Raw genomic sequence first — 22,997 nt, 5'->3', positions numbered from 1 at the left:
CTATAATTCTCTTTTAGACTGATTCACTCTTGTGGCCTTGAACTCACAGAGATCCCTCTATCTCTTAATCCTGAGCTTTGAATGAAAGGTGTGTACCACCACCTCCTAGCTTCTGGCTGCTGGAATTAAAGGTGTGCATTACCCACTGCCTAATATCTATAGCTTGAAGCTGACTTTGCTTTTCTGAATCCCAAATCAAGCTTTAAGAAATCATAAATAATATATCATCATAAGCTACTCATTTCAATCATATAATTTAATAACTTTAACTACCAAGCTATTCTATCATAATGGAATTTTAAAAATCCTTTTGTTGCCTGGTTGTGGTGGTGCATGCTTTAATCCCAGTACTTGGGAGGCAGAGGCAAGTGTATCTCATTGAGTTCAAAGCCAGCCTAGTCTATGTAGTGAGTCCATGTTAGCCAGAGCTATGTAGAGAATCCTAGTGGGTTTTGTTTGTTTGTTTGTTTTGTTTTTTAAATCCTTTTGTTTTAATTTGTCTTATCAACTTTTCAATGCCTTTATTTTTTTGTTGATAACCTGTATTACTTCACACACGTCTTTTTCTCTAAGTGTGATATTGAAGGGGGGTTGTGTTGCTTACTATATAGATGATTGGCTTGGATTTTGACAGTATGTGAAGTTTTATTTCTCCTGTATACTGATGTTGACTTTGAGTTCTTAGTGCTTAAGATTTGAGTGCTACCGTGTAAATTCACTTTTACTAAGTACAGGAAAGCTGTTCCTACCCATTGCAAGAATGAGGAAGATCTGATTCTAAACATAAAAGTTCATGCTAGGAAGACTACTTTCCTGATGCAGATTGTTAGATTCCTTTTCCTTTTCTTAAATAATTAGTTTGCAGTATTAAAGGGTGAACCTTGGATCTTTGCACATGCCAGGGAAGCAAATGTCCTACTTCTAAGCTATATCCTCAGATCAGTTTTCAGTTTCTTCACTGTTGAAAAAATTTTTATGTGTCTATGTATTTGTTTGTGTGAGTGTATGCCATGTTTATGTAGCTGCCAATGGAGGCCAGGGGAGGTTTTCAGGTCCCCTGGAGCTGGAGTTCCTGGTATGTGTGAGCTATCCACTATCCAATCTGATGTGTATGCTTGCTGGGACTGAACTTGATCCTCTGGAAAAGCAGGAAGTGCTCTTAACTGCTGAGCCATTTCGTTAGTTTCTTTATTTTTTATAAGTGTATGTATGTGTGCATATATATGTATGTTTAGTATGTGAATATACAGTTTTTAAATTTTTGTGGTACTTGGGACTGAACCTAGGACCTTGCATTTGCTAAGCAGATGCTATGCTTAGCTTATCTACTTTCTTAGCTGTATCTACAGTCATTTAGTTTTCTTTGATAACACCACATCACATTAAATAAGTCCATGTCCAAAATGTGCTACAAGTTTGTTGTGGCTACAGCCCATTTGTTGTTTCCTCCCTATTTATGGTATCATAAGTAATTTCCTTTTAAAAATTTGTTAATTTTTTAGCCTTTTACAATTTCATTCATAAACAGTATTGTTTGCAACATTCTATCTCCCATTGTTATCATTCTCTTCCTCACCCCACCAAATCCATAACTTCCTGAGTCTTCCTCCTGCTTTCATGTTTTTTTGTTCCTAAGAGAAAGTAGATTTATAATATTCTTGTAGCTTTTAGACATAGTTACAAATTAAATGTCAAAATTCTAAATGTTTTCTTCCAGATAGTTAAATTATAGGCCATTGAGATGGCTGAATAGATAGAGATGCTTTATGGCTGACAAACAAATTTCATTTCCTAGGGCTCATGTGGTAGAAGAAAAGAACTACTGCAAGTTTTTCTCTGACCTTTGACATGCCTCAGGGCACACCTACACACTTACATATAAACACAAAAAAATAAGTAAATGTAAATCCACTGGCCCATCCTTTTAGAGAAAGAGCAAGAATTTTTTTTTTTTTTTTGGTTTTTGTTTCGTTTCTCGAGACAGGTTATCTCTGTGGCTTTGGAGACTGTCTCCTGTAGACCAGGATGGTCTCCAACTCACAGAGATCCATCTGCCTCTGCCTCTGCTTCCCGAGTGCTGGGATTAAAGGCGTGTACACCACTGCCCGGGGCAAGAATTTAATTATAATACTTTTTAAATTGAAAGTTTAGAGGCAGGCATGATGAGTCACACCTGTCATCACAGCACAAGTTTGAGTCCAACCTGAGCTACATAGGAAATTTCAGGCTAGCCTTAGTTATATAATGACAAGACCCTCTCCACAAATTAAGTAACTATAAATATATGTATAGTTTAAAGAAAATTTCATTCTTTTAATAGGTTCCAATTTATTGTGCCTAAGGAATGGAACAGCAGATACAGACCTGTGTGCATTCATCTGGCTGGAACAGGAGACCATGTAAGACTTCTGATATCGTAGTGCTTCAACCCTAGAAAACCCTTAGCATTTCTCCTCAGCACTTGCCTATTATATTCTAAGTGTGTCATCTCTTTCCTTAGCATTACTGGAGGCGCAGAACTCTCATGGCTCGTCCTATGATTAAGGAGGCCCGAATGGCTTCATTGTTGCTAGAAAATCCTTATTATATCCTTTTGTTATACTTAAAAGGTTTTTTTTTTTTTAATCTCATCATTCATATATTTTACTCTTTAAAAAATTATCAGTAGTGCTTTTTTTTTGCTTTTTTTTTTAAGATTTATTTCATTATATGTGCATGAGGTTTTTGCCTGCTTGTATGTCTGTGTGCTTGGTGTTTGTGGAGACCAGAAGAGGGCACCAGATCCCCTGGAACTAATATTACAGTTGTAAGCTGCTGTGTGGTACGGTACTTCGAAGAGGTACCCTAGAAGAACATCCAGTGCTCTCTACTGCTGAGCCATCTCTCCAACCCCAGTGGTAACTAATTGTTCAAAACTAGTTAAATCTAGTTATCAGTTCAAAAAATATTTAAAAAGCAAGAATGAAGATTATTGTATGCTTTTTAAAAAGAAATGTAATGAAAAGTAGCATTAGAAGGATCAGCCAGGTGTTGGTGGCACACGCCTTTAATCTCAGCACTCGGGAGGCAGAGGCAGGAGGATCTCTGTGAGTTTGAGGCCAGCCTGGTCTCCAGAGCGAGTACCAGGATAGGCTCCAAAGCTACACAGAGAAACCCTGTCTCAAAAAACCAAAAAAAAAAACAACAAAAAACAAAAAAAACAAAAAGAATCAGTAGTTCAAGGCCAGCTTTCAATGCATAGTTGGTTTGAGGCCAGCCTGCGCTACAAAAATCCTAGCCAAAAAACAAACAACAACAACAAAAACATACTTAAAGGCCAGGTATGGTGGCATGCCTTTAATCCAAGCATTTGGGAGGCATATGCAGGCCCATCTTGGACTTTGAGGTTAGCCTGATCTACATAGCAATTTCCAAGACAGCAAGAACTACCCTGTCTCAAAATAAGAAGTAAAGGATATATCATATTTAGTAGAATATTCCTATAATCCCAGGTGCTCAGGAGATTGAAGCAGAAAGGTTGTGAGTTCAAACCAGCTTAGGCTTCATAGTGAGGCTTAACATAATATTTTAATCCTGTTTATAATGATGATAGATTTACTTGTATTTCTTGAGGTTATTATGCTGGACTTAGTAAATCAAATATTTGCTATTAAAGAAATATTCATTTTTCAAATGCATTTATAGTAAAAGTGGATGTCTAGAACAATATAAGTTTCAAGATGACATCAGACTATTCATACTAGAAGAAAATTAACTGATGTACAACATTTCTAGTAATAAAAGAAATGCAAAGTTCAACAGTTACCAGTGTTTCTTAAATAATAAACACAGTATTAGGAAAACGACTGTGAAAGGGAACTTACTACAAATAACTGAAAATCAGTTTAGCTCAATACAAAAGTAATTTGAATATATGTTTTAGGAGTCTTAAAACATCTTACATCTTCCTGGGGCGATAGCTCAATCAGCAAAGTGCCTATACACAAACACTGAAAACCAGATTTAGATCTCCTGAACTCAAATAAAAGAGTAAGACATTAGCATTCATCCATAACCCCAGTACTGGGGAGATAGAGACATATGGATTCCAGAAGCTCATTGGCCAAGGTGGCATTGGTTGATAAAGATGCCAGTGTATCCTCTGGTCTCCAGAGAGAGAGAGAGTAAGCGCAATTTCACATCTGGGCAAAGGTGTAGCTTGATGATAGAGTGGCCTATTATGTGAATTCCTGGATTCAATCCCTTTGTGTACCACAAAGGAGAAAATATAGGAAAAATAAACTCTTAGATCTCTTGACAGATTTTTTTTTCCAAGTCTGGCAAATTTATTCTAAGAACATAGTACAAAACAAAAGGAAAAAACTATACATAAAAAGTGTGCTTATGTGTCTTTACTTATATGGACAATAGAAATACATGTGCACCCGAGAAAAGCTACTGAGTAACCTGGTTCATAATACTGGAGTGCATACTATTGGTTGTGTTGTTTATTGCTTCTGCTATTGTGTCCTTAGATCTGCCAGTATTTGGAATTGTAGATGAAAGTATTTATGATGTTCCAGGCAGTGGTGGCACATGCCTTTAATCCCAGCACTTGGGAGGCTGAGGCAGGCAGATCTCTGTGAGTTCCAGGCCAGCCTGGTCTACAGAGTGAGTTCCAGAACAGCAAGGGCTGTTATACAGAGAAACCCTGTCTCAAAAAAACAAACAAACAAGCAAAGAAGTATTTATGATGTAAAAGTGAGACATTAGACCATGTTCTCTCAGGGGTAGAACAAATGCATGAGGTTGTGGGTAAATCCCTGGTGCCAAACCAAGACAGAAACAAACTCAAACCATGTGGAATGGGAAAGAAAACAAACAAACAAACAATAACCAAAAAAAGACACATAAGGAAAACTACTAGAAATAATTTTTAAAATGTTAGTGTCAATGTCTGTAGATAAAGTGGTTTTCAATACTTTTCTATATTTCCTAGATTTCTAAGATAAACATTTATGTAAATTATATCAATAAGCTGGGCAGTAATGGCACACACTTTTAATCCCAGCACTTGGGAAGCAGGAGCAAGTGGATCTCTGAGTTTGAGGCCAGCCTGGTCTACAGAGTGAGTTCCTAGACAGCCAGGGCTACACAGAGAAACCGTCTTGAAAAAAAAAATATCAATAAATTTTATTTTAAATCTAAAATAAAGATCATATAACTTTGTAAATATACTGAGTATTTCAATGTATAAATTTCAAAAATGTGTATTTGGTTTGTGATTATATCTCAGTAAAGCTATGTAAATTAAAAGAAAATAGCTAAGTTGAAAAACGTAAGGACTTCTAAACAGCTTTTGAAGTAACTAGGAAATAGTTATTTGAGTGTTCAAATTTAACTGTTGTCTTCAATAATATGTTCTGAGCTGAGTTTATTTAATTATTTTAATACTTTCTCTTTGACCCATCTTCTCAAATGGCTGCAGGAAGCCCAAGGACCAAGTGTAAGTATCTATTGCCTTCATTGTCTCTTTTTCTGCAGTCTTTAGGACAAATGTTTAGTAGTCTTAGGTTAAACATTTCTTTAGTTGACTTGTAAAACTTAGTAAGAATACTGACTTTAATTCTTAATTTTTAATTCTTGATTTTTACATTTTAATGTCTAGTAAGGTGATAGACTTAGAATTTAAATCTATTTTTAAAATAGATTTTTAAAGTACATTTTTAAAAAAAAATCGCTGTGTATGTGTGTGTTGGGCAGGAAGTTGATATGTGCATGTGACTATAGGTGTTCATAGGATCCAGAACATTGGATCCACTGGATCTGGAGTTACAGGTGGTTGTGAGCCATCTAATATGAATGCTGGGAACCAAATCTGAGTCCTCTGCAAGAGCAGTATGAGCTTTTAACCTCTGAGTCACCTCTCCTGGCTTTAAACTTTGTCTTTTTAAAAGTACTTTTAATTTTTTTTTTAAAGACTTGGAAGGAGTGTGATTGGAACATTGGTCAGAAAGACATTTGGGGGAAGGAGTATGTGGGGTAATTTTTCCAAATGGGTAAAGGATTTCAAGATACTTGTATCTTGAGGGTAAATGCTCATCAAAAGGTGAGTTTGGCTAAGAAAAGAACTCAGTAATCAAGTAGATAGGATGATCTAGTCTATTGACAGTTAGCCTCTTTTTCCAGCCAGCCCTGAGTTTGCCTAGTATATCCATGAATAAAGTGATCACGGTAGCAGAGATGGAGGTTATCAATGGATTGGAATAATAGGGACTTTCACTCATCAAGACTGACCAGGGTACAGCTGCTGCTGAGTGCCAGATCTATCAACAGCAGAAACCAACACTGAATCCCCATATGGCACCATTCTCCTGGTGACCAGCCAGCAACCTGTTGGTAGATTGGACCTTCAACCAATTGGACCTTCCTTCATGAAAAGGGCAAAGCTTTGTCGCATTGGAATACTTACTCTGGTTGTGGATTTTCCTCTCCTGCACATAATGCTTCTGCCAAAACTGTCATCTGTGGACTTAGACAATGCCTTATCTTGGTATTCCACATTGAGCATTGCATTGCATTTGACCAAGGAACTCACTTCACAGCCAAAAGAAGTGGGACAGTGAACCTCTTCTCATGGAATCCACTGGTCTAACCACATTCCCCACCATCCTGAAGCAGCTGACTTCTCAAAACAATGGAATAGCCTCTTGCAGAGTCACCATGTCAGTTAGGTGGCAATAGCCAGAGGGGTTGGGATAGGGTTCTCCAGAAGGAAGTATATGCTTTGGATCAGCATCCATGTGCCTTGCTTATGAGAAATGGGTTAGAATGAATTTTGTGAAGTTACATGAAAGTTAAAGTCCAAACTAAATAGTTCAAGAATTTTCAGTCTAGAGCCAAACCCTGAAATCAAATATAGGAGAGGAAACTGTTTTCGTTATCCATAAATCGCTTAAAAACCAAAGAGTTTATTTAGAAGCAACCTGAGTTAATAAAAAGACCGTGACTCATACAGACTGGGGATGGAATGATAACTTGTCATTTACTAATTATAGAACCTGGCCTCTTTAGTTCAAGTTAACTCATTTATATAATGGGTACTAATGATTTCTTCCATGCCGAATTATCTTTAGAATGATGTTTAGAAAACATTGTTCCTGCTGAATATGATGGTGTACACCTTTAATCCCAGCACTCAGGAGACAGGCAAGTCTCTGAGTTCTGGAGCAGGCAGGCTACACAGAAAAACCTTGTCTCAAGCAAACAAAAAAGGTGGGGGGTGGGGAGGGAGCAGAAAGAAAAACATTGTTTCTTATATTATGTACTCAAGAAATGTACTGGTCTGGGATGGGGCTAGAGTTCAGTGGTAGAACCTTTGCTTAGTGCAGACAAGGCCCAGCGTTTGATCCACAGCCTTTAAAAAAAGTTCAACAGGAATACAAATGGCTTGCAGTTTAAGTCTTTAATTCACAATTTACTACTTTTGTTTGTTTTGGCTGGGGTCGGGAGGTGGAAACTGAATGAGGTACTTCACTAAGTTGTCCAAGCTGGCCTACTTCAACTTCCAAATCCAAAGAGATGCGATTATAGTTGTGTACCATCATGTCTGGCTTCTCTCTCTTTTAAAAAAAGTCATCTTAAGTCTATTGTCATCAAAAGTGAGTAAACAAAGATTACAAAAGAGAGGAAGGAAAGAAAGAAGGAAGAAAGGAAGGAAACAGTTGGACCAGGTCCACTATATCACTTGTCCAGAATTTGGTGCTAGTCTCTCTCATGATAAGAACCAACTGAGGAGTGACAGGGTGCAGAGCTTCAGAATTTGTAACTTCCATGCAAGATCAAAATAAATTTTGTAGTGAAATATGGAAAACTGACTTGAAGATGGGAAACAATGTGGGGTGTTTTTGATGGAATGTGATCCACTTTGATGGAGGAGAGCAGTTTGTTGTTAGCATTTTTGAAACAGTTTCACTGTGGATCTCATGCTGAGCCTGGCTCCTGCTTCAGCATTCCAATGAACTCTTGTCAAAATGTACACAGATTCACTTAGTGATTATTCACTGGGTGCCTACTTATTAATTCTGTGAAGAGATGACCAGTTTGAAATCAGAACCTCAGCCACCTCAGAGTTTAATGTCTACTGTCTTTCTTCTAAGTCTCTAGTTGCAGAAAGCAGGCTTCTCTTTATAAGAACTCCCCTGAGCAGGGCGTTGGTGGCGCACACCTTTAATCCCAGCACTCGGGAGGCAGAGGCAGGCGGATCTCTGTGAGTTCGAGGCCAGCCTGGTCTCCTGAGCGAGTGCCAGGATAGGCTCCAAAGCTACACAGAGAAACCCTGTCTCGAAAAAACAACAACAACAAAAAAGAACTCCCCTGATACGGGGCACAGTGGCCCACCTGTAATGCCAACACTGTATAGTAAAGGCTAGTGGATCAGAATGATCCTGTGTTTAGCATGATCCTGTGTCAAAAATAAATAACATTAGAAAATTTCAGATATGTTGGTTTTTGTTTAAATTAATCTAGCCAGGTTTATGGTACTACTGTAATCCCAGCACTAAGCTAAAGCAGATCTGGAATTCAAGGTCAATCTGGTATATATAGAAAGGCCCAGTCTCAAAAATAAATTGATTAAATTGATAATTGATTAAGACAGGTTTTTGAAGTCAGGAATGGTAGCATATATCTGAAATCTCAGCACTTACAAGGCAGAGGCAGGAAGATCTAAAATTTGAGGCCACCATGGACTACATATGAGCTCACTACTAGCCTGAGCTACATAGCAAGCCTCTATCTCAGAAGAAAAAAACAAACAAAACAAAAAACACTAAAATGTAACTGTGGGCCAGTGAAATGATTGAACTGGTAAAATCAACTGCTGCACAAGCCTAACAACCTAAGTTCAATCCCTGGAGTCCACATAAAGGTGGAAGGAGAAAACTGATTTCATCCACAATGTTGTCTTCCGACCTCTACATATACCATGGCATGCATACATGTGCACATGAAGCAATAGATGCCAATACACAATTATTTATTAACTTTTTAAAGTATTAAAAATGTAAACACATGAAATAAATCATCTTCTGTTTTGTTTTGTTTTGTGAGGCCAGAAGATCCAGCTTGAAAAATGTGTCTGACCTATTTGTGATGGGGGGTGCTCTTATTCTGGAGTCTGCAGCTCTCTTGCACTGGCTGGAGAGGGAAGGTTATGGACCTCTCGGGATGACTGGAATATCCATGGGAGGACATGTGAGTCTTTTCAGCTTATATTTCCTTACCATTGTGTTTGTAAATAGGGGTAATTTTAAGTGTACTTGAGGCATGAATTTAATGTTGGTGAAAATAGTAAGTAAAAATAGTTCTAATAATGAAGTAATGTTATTTTGTGTGATTTATGTAGACATGTGTATATTGTACAACTCCAGGTATAGCTCAGATTTTGGAATTATATTTTATTAAAAGTTGATTACAAAGCAAGACAGTGGTTGTGCATGTCTTTAATCCCAGCCCTTTGGAGGCTAAGGCAAGGAAGATCTCTGAGTTCAATGCTAGCCTGGTATCCATAGTGAGTTTCAGGACAGCCAGGGCTACACAGAGAAACCCTGTCTCAAAAACAAAAATAAAAAAGTTGATAACAAAAATGTAACTTTTCAAAGTATATTCTTACTTTTGCTACTGGTCAGAAGAAAAATGAGGGGCTGGATAGATAGCTCAGGGGCTGCTCTTCCAAAGGTTCTGAGTTCAATTCCCAGCAATCACATGGTGGCTCACAACCATCTGGAATGAGATCTTGTGCTCTCTTCTGACCTGCAGGGATACATGCAGGCAGAATACTGTATACTTAGAGAGAGAGAGAGAGAGAGAGAGAGAGAGAGAGAGAAAGAGAAAGAGAAAGAGAGAGAAATGAATGAATGAACTGGAAGGTGTTTTTTAATCTTTGTAGTGTATATTGTTTCATTGTGACGTTTTTTTATTGTGCATAGAATGTATTTTGATGATTTTCACTTTTCATTTATTACCTTTCTCTATCCCCAGTACCACTAACCTGTGCTTTGTCTTCTAGATTACACTGAACAGACTCTTAATTGGTTTCTCTCTGCCCAGTCTTTTCTTTCATTCTTTATTATTGCTATTAGTATTATTACTGAAAAAAATTTCATATAATATATTCTGATCATACTTTTTTTTTACCTCTCTCAACTCTTTCCAGATCCTCACCACCTCTCTACCCATCCAATTCACACCCTTTTTCTTTAACAAACAAGCAAATACACACACACACACACACACACACACACACACACACACACACACACATCCCAAGAAATGCATATACACACACAATCCTTCCCCCAAAAAATAATTGGAAACCAAAGAACAATTGTCTTAAGACCAATAAGACAAAAAAAAAAGAATTTATTTTGTGTTGGCCATCTATTCCTGTGCATAGGACCTAGGAGGAGATTCATTTTTTTTTCACCCTTAAAGTGGGTACCAATTGCAGACAGCTTCTTGGTTAGGTTAGGGATGGGATCCCCATGTCATCTTCCCCCTCTCAGGGCTGGTATCCAATCTGGTTTGAACCTGTTCAGGCCCTGTGTGTGCTGCCAGTCTCTGAATTCATATGTTTATCAAACCATTTGAGTCATTCACCACTCCTGGCTCTTAACAATCTTTCTACCCCCTCTTTGGTTCCTTCTGCTCTGCATAGGCCCCTGAGCTCTGAGGAAAGGCTTGATGTAACCATCCCATTTAAGGCCAGGTTTTCCAAAGCCTCTTTTCTGTTTTTTGTTTTGTTTTGTTTTTTGAGGTGGGGTTTCTCTGTGTAGACCTGGTATCCTGGAACTTGCTATGTAGACCAGGCTGGCCTAGAACTCAGAGATCTGTCTGCCTCTGCCCCCCATCCCCACTAAAGGCATGTGTCACCACCACCTGGCTCAAAGCCTCCTACTCCTTGTACATTGTCCAGTTGTGGGTTTCTGTTAGTTCTCATCTACTTCAAGAAGAAGCCTCTCTGATAAGGGCTAAGCAAAACACTGATCTGAGTCCCAGACTGGTTTCTTTACGTTTTTCCTCTCTGGTATAACTTGAATGTGAGTCAAACTTTTGCTTCCTCCTGCTCAAAATGTGCTTCCTAGCTTGCTTCACAGGGCTCTATCTGTGTCAGGCACTAATGTCTCTCTAGTGCCCCCTTGTGCCATCATCTAGCCAAACAACAGCTTTACGGCTTCCTTCCCACCAGAAGCCCATTTTTGAGTTCCAGCTTCACCTGCAAACTGTACTTCATCTCTCAGTACATTTCCACAGTACTATACCATAATTGCTTGCTGAACTGTTTTTTTCCATGAAGCACTTAGCGCAGTTAGTTTCAGAAGTGTGCTCTGGTTTATTACATAACATGTATTTGTCATTAGGAGTGTGTGTGTGTGTGTGTGTGTGTGTGTGTTATATATTAAAAAATGGATTTGAAGTTTACTATAAATGATCATTTGAATGATAAAAACTTCAAAATGTTACTCAGAGCCAGGTTTGGCAAGTGCATGCTTGTAATCCCAATACTAGAGAGATGGGGGGTGAGGGGGTGGGGGAAGTGGAGCACAAGTGTGAAGCAGAAGCAGCCTGTGTGCACAGCAAGACTATCTCAAAAACAAGACAAAACAAAACAAAAAACTGAAATAAGGCCTTTATAGTTTCTTGCTTCCTAGAAGGAAAGTTATATGTTGTTGAATTCATAACTTGAGGGCATTCTATAAGTATTACAGCCCTTATGCTCATGTCTTCTCTCACTCACCCCCAACTATACAAAGTATGTTTTAGTATTACATATTTTTCACATTAATGGATAGAAACTCTAAATTTACTTTTGTCATATTACAGATGGCCTCCTTAGCAGTGTCCAACTGGCCTAAGCCCATGCCATTGATTCCATGCCTGTCTTGGTCCACAGCATCTGGGGTCTTCACTACGGTAATTGGATTGAGTTGAAATTTCATAACATGTGCTTATCAAATTATCTTGGTGGTTCCCAAAATCATTCCTAGGATTAGTGACTGCTGCAAAAGGATATGACAGAAAATCAACAAAAGGAAAAGGCACATGAAACAAACCTGGTCCTTCCAAGGGTCCTTGCTCAGCCGAATCTAATGGTTTATGCTTAAATCCTCTAGCAGTCACTTGTAACAAATGGTAAAATGCTGCTCATCACTGAGCCTATCAGAGTTAAGAATCTGTAGTCAGTGCTTAGATGCCCTCAGCCTTGAGTATACCAGAAGTTGAGACAGAATTTCAGTGTTAAGCAGAGCACAGACTTGTATAAACAGTATGACTACAGTGACCCACTCTTATCATTTAGGGAAAGTTGCATCAGTTAAAAGCTGCTTATTGATCAAATTCCCAGACTCCACTCAAGAATATAAATAGGCCTTTCAAAGGATAGATAATCTCAAGCCCAATTGTATTAACTCTGTCTGATATAGTAAATAATAAAAATAAAAATACTATTCAAGCTATGTTATGATTTGATCTTACTTTATTTCAGGGTGTCTTGAGTAAATCAATTAATTGGCGGGAGCTGGAAAAGCAGTATTATACACAGACAGTTTATGAAGAAGAAATTATTCATATGCTTGAATACTGTGGGGTAAGTTTTTTGTTTGTTTGCTTGTTTTTTTTCCCTTGTGACTAGTCTGTGTCAAGCTGACAAAAACTAACAAGCACACTCATTAAACAACCCATTATATTATTAAATGTTTCTGGGGGATTTGCTTTTTCCTTTTTTCTGTGTGTGTGTGTGTGTGTGTGTGTGTGTGTGTCCATATACAAAGCAATACAAAATATTTTCTCACCCATTTTTTTTATTATTCATGTTTTCTTATTCTTTACTGATATAAAATTGTCTACTATATAGATGAATGTACCATGATTTATAACTAATCCCTATTAATAGATACATGTGTTCTTTTTACTTTTTTTTGGGGGGGGGTGGTGGTTTGAGACAGGGTTTCTCTGTGTAGCTTTGGAGCCTATCCTGGCACTCGCTCTGGAGACCAGGCCTTTTTACTTACTTTTAACAAGCATAATGATCAACTTTATAAATTATTGAACAAGTGTCATTTTCTAGAAATACTGTTTTCTGGGTCAAAGGGCCTATCATTTGCAGTATGGCTAGATTTTAATATTAGTTGTATCAGTCTAGCCTATAGGAGAAAGATATGTTTATTCATTAATTCACAAATTCAGTATGTGAACAAATATGAGGAATTTTTAAAACTATTATGAGGTAAGCTCACTAGAGAATACATCTTCTTATTTTTCTCCTCTTCTTCTTTTTATTTATTTATTATTTTCTTTTGGTTTTTCAAGACAGGATTTCTCTGTGGCTTTGGAGGCTGTTCTGGAACTAGCTCTTATAGACCAGGTTGGTCTTGAACTCACAGATATCCAACTGCCTCTGCCTCCCCAGTGTGTGTGCCACCACCACCCAGCTCTTCTCCTCTTCTTATTTATGTATTTTATATATGAATGTTCTGCATGTGTACCTGCATGCCGAAAGAGAATAAAAGATCCCATTATAGATGGTTATGAGCCGCCATGTGGTTGCTGGGAACTGAACTCAGGAGCTCTGGAAAAGCAGCCAGTACCCCAACCTCTGAGCCTCTCTAGTCCTATACACGAACATCCCTTTTTTTCTAACTTAGTATTTTTTATCTATTCTTCTGTCAATATATTCCATCCTGATTGCAGTTCCCCCTCCCTCCTCCCAGACCCTCTCCCCTCTTTGCCTCTCCCCCAAATCCACTCCTCCTCAGTTTCAGAAAAGAAAGTCTTTATCTCCAGCCAGTGACTGTATGGGGAAGCATGCAGCCCCATCCTCATATTTCTTTGTCATACACACACAGACACACACACACACACACACACACACACACACACACACACACACACACCACACACTGGTTATACACTTCAATTAGCAAGAAGCAAAACTACAGAAGCCAAAAAGCAAGGTTAGTAGTACATTTAGGATTTTGCTGGATCCTAGAAGTATGGACTAGGTCTTTGATACATTAGGTCTTTGTTCTCATTTTGGCAGGTGTTTGGGCATATGTGCTGGGTTTTAAGGTCAAAATGGTGCCTCTGGCCAGGCAGTGGTGGTACATGCCTTTAATCTCAGCACTCAGGAGGCACAGACAGGCGGATCTTTGTGAGTTCAAGGACAGCCTGGTGTATAGAGTGAGTTCCAGGACTCCAAAGCTACAGAGATCTGCCTGCCTTTGCCTCCCAAGTGCTGGTACTAAAGGCATGTACCACCACAGCCTGGCTCTATTATACCTTTAGATTTTATTTCATTCTAACTTCTAATAAAGGTGATTTGAGCCAGGCATGGTGGTGTACATCTTTAATCCCTGCATTCAGGAGGTGGAGGCAGGTAGATCTTCTATTTGAAGCTAGCCTGATCTACATAGTAAGCATTAGGCCAGCAAGGGATATATAGTGAAGCCTTGTCTCCAAAAATAAAGTAAAATAAAAAATGATTTGATAAGCCACTTCTCATATAAGTTGCAAGTCAAATTTTGCCAAGGATGTCATCTGTTCTTTTTATTTTTCTCTTAATATACAAATATAGTAAAGGTTATTTTAAGCTTATGTTGTATTTATAAGTTAATAAAATTTTAATCTACTTCTATAACTTTCATGCATAATATGTTTTACATATTTTTTAAATTGTAAATCCAAAAATTCAAAAACAGGATTTCAAATAGCTATTTCTTGTGCTTAAATGTACATTATAGTACAGGTATGCCCATAAAACTTTCAGAAGATCTGGAGTTAAAGTAGATTATAGCTATATTTTGAAATTTTTAGCGGTAAAATCTGATGCGGGTAACTTTGACTTTTTTTGAGACAGGTTTTTCTGTGTAGCCTGGCTGCTTTCCTGGAACTCACAGGCTGGCCTCAAGTTCAGAGATCTACCTGCCTCTGTCTACTGAGTTCTGGGATTAAAGACGTGCACCACTACCACCTAGCAACTTTGACTCTTTATTAGAAACATTCAACAATAAAAGTACTGTTTACCTTCATCTTTTTCACATTTTGGTATCTGTTTTTCCTTTGTCCCTGTAAGAATGATGGTAAATCAGAAGGTGTAGTGCAGCATTTTAGTGTATTTTAAGTATTTCCTACTGTAATGTTCCATCCTGTATTGCTGTTAAATATTAAAATACCATTAAATGAAGAGAAAAAAAAAAAGAATGATGGCAAATCTACCAACATGGAATTTACCATTTTTTATATGCCATTGTATGTATGCCCTACTATACTTACCTACTAATACTTCTTACCTTTTCTGTTTTTAAAATGCTTCATAAACTTCTAATATAAGATGTTTTCTTTTCTATCATATTTCAGGCAGATTCTTTCAAAATGGGACATGAGTTCATGAAACACTTCCCTAGCAGGGCAGACAAGCTGACTAACCTGAATCTGGTTTCCAGAAAGTTAAATTTAGATATGACAGACCAAGTAGTGCCCCCAAATGCTAAGTGCCATAATTCTGGTAAAACATCTATCAGTGCTACTTCAAAAGGACACTTGTTGCAAGATCCTGCTAAGACGGAATGCCTGAATCAAACACTGTCAACTAACACAAGTCATTATGCAAGTTACAACCCTCAGTCATGTCACCTGCTCAGCAGAGAACAAAAAAGAAGCAATCTTCAAAGAGAATCTCTAATATTCATGAAAGGAGTCATGGATGAATGCACTCACGTAGCGAACTTCTCAGGTACTAAATTTCATAGGAAACTGGAAAGCTGTGTAAATATTTGTTATGTACATTTCATGTGTGGATGGGTGTTTTGCCTGCATGCATGTCTGTATATCACATACAGTCCTGGTGCCCTTGGAGGCCAGAAGAAATGGGAACTGGAGTTATAGATGATTGTGAGCCATCCACTGTGTGGGAACTGGTGATCAAACACAAGTTCTCTGGAACAGCAGTAACAATGCTCTTAACCACTTGTGCCATCTCTCCAACTCCCTTGTTTGTTTTTGTTTTTCTGTGTATATCTTTAGAATATTCATTTTAGGGCTGGGGATATAGCATGCACAATATATGGACTCAATCCCCAGCATTTCATAAACTGGGAATGGTGCCACATGCCTATAATCTTAGTATTAGAACTCAGGTATAGGCAAGAAGATCAGCAGTTCAGAGTCCTCCTTGGCTAAATAGTGAACTTGAGGGCAGCCTGGACTACATGAGAAGTCTATCTTTAAAAAAAAAAAAAAAAAAATCATGCAGGGTGTTGGTGGCTCATGCCTTTAATCCCAGCACTCGAGAGGCAGAGTCAGTCAGATCTCTTGTGAGTTCAAGGCCAGCCTGGTTGGTCTACAGAGTGAGTGCCAGGAGAGGCTCCAAAGCTACACAGAGAAACCCTGTCTCGAAAAACAAAAAAACAAACTAACAAACAAAAATCTTCACTTTATTATATGAATATTATGGTAATATGGTATATTGTTTTCTCTTTCATGTATGCATGTCCATATATATGTACACATACATTTTGGAAGCCAGAAGTCACATAGGTGTCTTCCTCAGTCACTTTCTACCCTAATTTTTTCATGCAAGTTCTCTCACTAAACCTGGTGATCCAGTAGGCTGGCTTGGCCATCGTCTACTTCCCCAGTGCTGAGATTATAAGTGAAGCCCTGTGTCCAGCTTTTAGCATGGGTTCTTGGGATCTAAACTCATGTTTTCATGCTTGTGCAGCAAGCACTTTACTAACTAAGCCATCTCCCCAGGGTCTAGGACAGGGTCTAAGTTGTCCAGACTAGTCTTGAACTTGTTTGTTTGTTTGTTTGTTTGTTTTTTGGTTTTTCGAGAAAGGATTTCTCTGTGTAGCTTTGGAGCCTATCCTGGTACTCGCTCTGGAGACCAGGCAGGCCTCGAACTCACAGAGATCCTCCTGCCTCTGCCTCTGCCTCTGCCTCCCCAGTGCTGGGATTAAAGGAGTGTGCCACCAATGCCCGGCTGGTCTTGAACTTGTAATCCTCTGCCTCAGATTCCCAAGTAGCTAGGATTACAGACTCATGTATGGTGCATTTTGTTTGGTAAGATGATTTTAGGATTCATACAGAAACCAAAGCACTCTTTAATGGATCAAAATCCTACACTTAGTTCCAGTTGACCCAAGTCTTATTATTGTGGTACAAGCCAAAGAGGATGCCTATATTCCACGAACAGGAGTTCGAAGCCTACAAGAAATTTGGCCTGGTTGCGAAATCCGATACCTAGAAGGGGGTCATATCAGTGCCTATCTCTTTAAACAAGGACTCTTCAGGTAAGATGATTTGTCTAAGTAAGTATTTATGTTTTGCTTGTTTAGGGAACTTTTTTTTTTCTTTAAGAAATATATGGAGGCTAAGGAAATAGGAAGACTAGAACATATAATAATATTTTATCCGGGCAGTGGTGGTGCACACCTTTAATCTCAGCACTTGGGAGGCAGAGGCAGGTGAATCTCTGTGAGTTCAAGGCCAGCCTGATCTACAAAGCTAGTTCCAGGACAGCTAGGGCTGTTACACAGAGAAATCCTGTCTTGAAAAACAAAACAAAATTTAAAATCTTACATTGAAGGATTTTTCCTAGATTATCCTCTTATATTTTGTCCTCTAGAGATAATCAGAAGCATATTTTATCAGATATTTTTAACCAGAGATAATTTTAAAAATACAATAGTTATCTGCCTCCTCCATATTTGTTAATGACTAATTGTTTCTTTACTTTTCATTTTAGACAAGCCATCTATGATGCCTTTGAACGTTTCCTTCATAAGTATGCTAACTAATTGGATTGCCATATAACATCCTGTTTCCCACTAAAAGAATTCTCCCTATGATGATGTGAAAAACAAGCAGACAGCACTACTTACCTGATTGCTGCCATATAGTCTATATGCCAGTGTTATGGGTCAGTTGCCAACTGTAGATACATTTCAGTAATTTAAAAGCAGTACTTGAATCATATAGTCCTGAAGTATTTGTTACTCTTTTGAAAATCTCATATACTCAATGTGATATGACATCTATTGTTACTATTTATTAAAAGACATTTTAATTTTGAATAATTTATTGATTCAGAATAGATAGAAATGCTATTGGTTTTTAATAGAATTGTTGAAACTGAGATTATAACATCATAAGTACTATATGCTGTTATATGGCATTTTTTTCTATTAACTTGATTTAAAAAAAAAACTTTGTTCCTCCTTTTTGTCTATGTAGTGGGTTTATGATATAGTTTTCAACTTTAGATAATTTACTGCCATAGAAATACCTAAGATATGTAAATCAGTGTTAGTTTTGAATTAAGAAAATATCCTGACTGCTGAACTGTACCTACATGGCAGTACAAATTTGTAATCCCAGCACTTGAGAAGTGAAGGCAAGAGGGTCAAGAGTCCCGACATTGTCCTTTACATAGCAAATTTGAGGTCATCCAGGGCTACAGGAGACCCTGTCTCAAAACATATGCCTGGCATGATAGATAGCTCATGCCTTTAATTCCAGCAGGTATGAGACAGAGACAGGCAGATCTCTATTGAGTTCAAGGCCAGTCTGGTCTATATAGCAAGTTACAGGCCTGCCAAAGCTACATGATAAGACTATCTCAAAAAAAAAAAAAAAAACAGTACAAAACAAAAACCTTACTGCTTTGTAGTGCTTTTAATAATTAAACTGAATGCTGAAATATATAAATAAGATTTAGACTAGAATAGGCTTTAAATTTTTATCAAACTTTAGGTCAGAAAAAGTGCCAGGGCTGGGGCTGTGCTTTCCCAGCCTATGAAGGCTGTGAGGCCACTTCCCAGTACTGGCAAACAAAAAGAAAACCTGAACATGTTTGGGGATGGGGGTCAAACATATTTTCTCTACTTAAGAGTTTTGTTTTCAAAAATGGATATGGTAGAAGAACTTTGCACTTAATGGTGGATTCTACCAGGCATTTCTTACACACCTGGTTGGTTCTTCAGTTGCTTAAAGACTGAGTTGGCAGCTTTCACTTTTTAATTTCAGAATTTAATAGCCACATATGAAATTTAACCATTGTACAGAAAAACTTGAGATTTTATAGATGCTAACTTTTTAAAATGGCAATTATATGTATAGATATTTGGTGCTCATACTAAATTTCTCTGAGCTAAAATGTTTAGAAGGTAATGTTTAAAATGAGTTTATATTTGAAATCTGCATTGCCCTTAAATTTAAACTAGGTCTTGCTGGTCTAGTGAGGATATATGGATTGATTTGGATTGTAATATGCCTTTGGCAGTTTCTTAAAGATGTTGTGTGCCATTCTAATGGCTCTGTCACTAAAATTCCTGAGAAGTATTTAAATATTTTTTCTGTTAAATCATTGATGGCAGCCGGGCATTGGTGGCGCACGCCTTTAGTCCCAGCACTCGGGAGGCAGAAGCAGGTGGATCTTTGTGAGTTCAAGGCCAGCCTGGTCTACAAGAGCTAGTTCCAGGACAGGCTCCAAAGCCACAGAGAAACCCTGTCTCGAAAAAGAAAAAAAAAAAAAAAAAAAAAATCATTGATGGCAAAGTAGTAGCTTCTTGGATATTACTTCCACATAACATTACAGTACAGCTATTAGAGCTACAGCAGTTTTCTATATTCAGACTAGAACTTTTACTTTTGACTTCAAGTACAAAATGATCCTTAAAAGTAAAACCTGAGCCTGGCATTGGTGGCACACACCTTTAATCCCAGCACTCCGGAGGCGGAGGCAGGTGGATCTCTGAGTGTTTAAGGCCAGCCTGGTCTACAGAGAGAGTTCCAGGATAGGCTCCAAAGCTATACAGAGAAACCCTATCTCGAAAAACAACAACAACAAAACCAACAACAACAAAAAAGAAGAAAGCCTGGCCTGTGTACACCTTTAATGCCAGTCAATGCTTTGGAGGAAGAGGCAAGTGAATCTCTTGAGTTGGAGGCCAGCCTGATCTACAGAGTGAATTATAGGACAGCCAGGGCTACTAAGGGGGGGGGCAGATTAAATGTATTCCACTATTCTATCATACATATAGTAACATTTCATTGGATTCTGAACATAGTTTCAGTAAAAACCAACACTTTCTTCTTCACATATGCATTTCTTATTTAAAAAATTGTGTTATGTAGTTTTTTCTACTAGTAAAATAATGAAAATTTGACATTTTAATTAATTCTTAGACTATTTTAGGAATTTTAATCTTTTAAGATCTGGCTGTAGCTAGCCGGGCATTGGTGGTGCATGCCTTTAATCCCAGCACTTGGGAGGCAGAGGCAGGTGGTGGAACTCTGTGAGTTCGAGGCCAGCCTGGTCTACAAGAGCTAGTTCCAGGACAACCTCCAAAGCCACAGAGAAACCCTGTCTCGAAAAAGCCAAAAAAAAAAAAAAAAAGAAGAACTGGCTGTAGAGCTGGGCGTGGTGGCACACACCTTTAATCCCAGCACTGGGAGGCAGAGTTCAATGCCAACTTGGTCTACCAGTCAAGTTCCAGGGCATTCAGGGTTACACAGAGAAACCTTATCTGAAAAGAAAAAAGAAAAAAAAAAAGAAAAGAAAAAGAATTGGTTGTCACTGGCAGTACATGCCTGTGATTCCAGCACTTGGGAGGCAAAGGCAGATCAGTCACAAGTTCCAGGACAGTGTGGTCTGCATAGTATGTTTCAGGTCACCCAGGGCTACCTGCTTTAAATAATAAATTCATTTTCATCCTTCAGTCACAAAAATGCCTAAACTGATTGATTCAGACAGAAAAATGCCTTTTTTTGCATTTCTTTAAACCCACTCTGCAAAATAGTAGCTTAGGTACAAACACACACACATTATTTATATTCTTTGAGAAATTAATATATTTTCAAAGAAGTCTGCCTGTCAATTTCCTGCCGCTTTGTGGATTAGCTCTCTAAAATACTACAGATTCGTTCAGACCAGAGTTGCAGGGAACTAGTATTCACAGGCCAGTTTGGCCCAGTTTTATTTGGTGTACATAGTAGGTGTACATTTCCAGTTCTGCCAGTGGACTTATCTGTAACTACTACTCTATTTCTACACTCTCTACTCAGCTCTAAAGACCCTTGATGTAGGTCTATAGTTAGACTTCATGATCTGCCAGTGTTGTAATTAGATCATTTTATCAATGTATTTTAATGTGGTGCTTTTGTTTATAAATATTAACATTATAACCGAATTTTAAAAATATTTCCAAATTTTATATTTCATAATAAAAATATATTTTAGAAGTTATTTGCTTTGCATTTTTTATGAGGTATTATTACAACTACCAGAAGCATGTATCACTTGATTCATGTGTCCAAACTTGAGCTGGTTGTATTTGTTTGCCCTTAGATGTTATACCCATGTGGTAAGGCAGAAATAAGTTAAGGGAGGCTCTAACACAAAGTATCAGTGTCTTAGTAACTCTTCAGAGCCAGGTTTGCTCCATGTGATCCCAGGAGAATAAGCACTCTGATGTATCATGTGTTGTTTAACTTGGATGTGATTATGTTCAAAATAGTAAATACATTACAAACAAAACCTCAAGGTGTCATTAGCCAAAGATTCCCTTAGGCTGGGGAAATAGGATCCTGGAGAAAGGCTGCCATAGAATGTTTTGGGGTTTGGGGGGGTTTTGTTTTTTGTTTTATTTTTTTGTTTGTTTGTTTGTTTTTGGATGTGGTTGTTCATATCTGTAAACCCAATACTGGAGATGCTGAGGGCAGGAGGAAAGAATGTTCAAAGCCAACTGGGCTGATTTCACACTTGTATGTACCTGCAACTGCAAGCATGGGCACACATACACACTCTACAAATAAGTATAATTGAGCCAGGTGGGGGTGGTGTATGTCTTCAATCTCAGCATTCTGGAAGATGAAGCAAGTGGATTTCTGACTTGGAGGCCAGCCTGGTCTACAGACAATTTCCATGACATCCATGGCTACACATTGAAACCCTATCTCAACAAAAAAAGAAAAATAAAACAATTAATAAATGTACATTATCTAATAACATTATTAAATATATATGTGTAATTAACATAATAAATACTTGTATATATTAGATAATATATTATTATTGTTTTGTCTTAAATTATTTTGAGACAAGTTCACTGTGTAGCTCAGGCTGGCCTTGAATTCAGAAATCCACTTGCCTCTGCCTCCTAAACATTATGATTAAAGGTGTGTGGTGAACTGAGAGTAAGATTCTTTTTTCAAAGGAGAAAATTCACTTAATTGGTTTCAAAGTTTTGTTCCTTATCATCAAAATCTTTTGCAAATATTCATGTGTCAAGGCTCTTCCACCAGGACATCTTGCATAAATTTGCTCTGAGAATGTCTGCAGATAGATGCTGCCAGAGGCAAATGCTTTCATTTTATTTAATTTTACTGTATGTATCCCTGACTGGCCTGGAACTATTGATGTAGACCAGGCTAGCCTTTACTCACAAAGGTCTGCCTGCCTCTGCTTCCTGAGTGTCTGAAGCAAATGCTTCTAGTTGGACCCTTTGGAGTGTGTTTATAAAATTCCACTGCATTGCTCTCCATGCTTGCCTTGTTGCAATAACATGAAGTAATTACAGTAGCACATACGGTTTCTATTGTGACTCCTCAAAACTGTGTAAAGCAGCCACAGAACATCCAGAAACGAGTAATGTTTTACTTTCAGAACAGAAATTTGAATTTCATGATTTTCATGTGCCACAAAATATTATTTTCATCTTTAGAGTGCTTTCCTAGCATGCTCAGACCTAGGTTCAATACCCAAACCACTGTGGGTGGCGGAGGAAGACATTTGTAGTTTATCCCTGTGGGGTGTACAGGATTTGGCCAAGGCCATAGTGTGCCAATGCCCAAGCCAGTAACCCATGCAATGCTGACTTGTTTCCTGTCTATCACCTTTACACTACTATATATCATCCATCTCCTTGGAATGGAAGCAGCTATCCAGTAATACAGCTATT

General features: G+C 38.0%; 1 protein-coding gene across 5 annotated transcripts in view; it reads left to right on the top strand.

The window, feature by feature from the left end:
* Positions 1–18,674, top strand: part of Abhd18 (abhydrolase domain containing 18) — a 39,509-nt gene extending 20,835 nt beyond the window's left edge. For 3 of the 5 annotated variants that reach the window (XM_027391937.2, XM_035451759.1, XM_027391938.2), the window contains exons 5-13: positions 2,321–2,399; positions 2,501–2,585; positions 5,458–5,485; positions 9,096–9,234; positions 11,863–11,952; positions 12,524–12,625; positions 15,394–15,769; positions 17,165–17,327; positions 17,783–18,674. In XM_027391937.2, coding sequence (XP_027247738.1) covers positions 2,321–2,399; positions 2,501–2,585; positions 5,458–5,485; positions 9,096–9,234; positions 11,863–11,952; positions 12,524–12,625; positions 15,394–15,769; positions 17,165–17,327; positions 17,783–17,834 — 1,114 coding nt within the window. In that variant the 3' untranslated portion in view covers positions 17,835–18,674. Of the gene's footprint in view, positions 1–2,320; positions 2,400–2,500; positions 2,586–2,712; positions 2,898–5,457; positions 5,486–9,090; positions 9,235–11,862; positions 11,953–12,523; positions 12,626–15,393; positions 15,770–17,164; positions 17,328–17,782 lie in introns of those variants that run through there. The other 2 variants (XM_027391940.2, XM_027391939.2) reach the window with 2 other exon arrangements.
* Positions 18,675–22,997: the final 4,323 nt, after the last annotated feature.

This window comes from Cricetulus griseus (assembly GCF_003668045.3).
Source record: "Cricetulus griseus strain 17A/GY chromosome 1 unlocalized genomic scaffold, alternate assembly CriGri-PICRH-1.0 chr1_0, whole genome shotgun sequence".
In the NCBI taxonomy this organism is placed as follows: Eukaryota; Metazoa; Chordata; class Mammalia; order Rodentia; family Cricetidae; genus Cricetulus; species Cricetulus griseus.
Note: the sequence above shows the minus strand (reverse complement) of the source record. Positions and strands in the feature narration are given on the sequence as shown.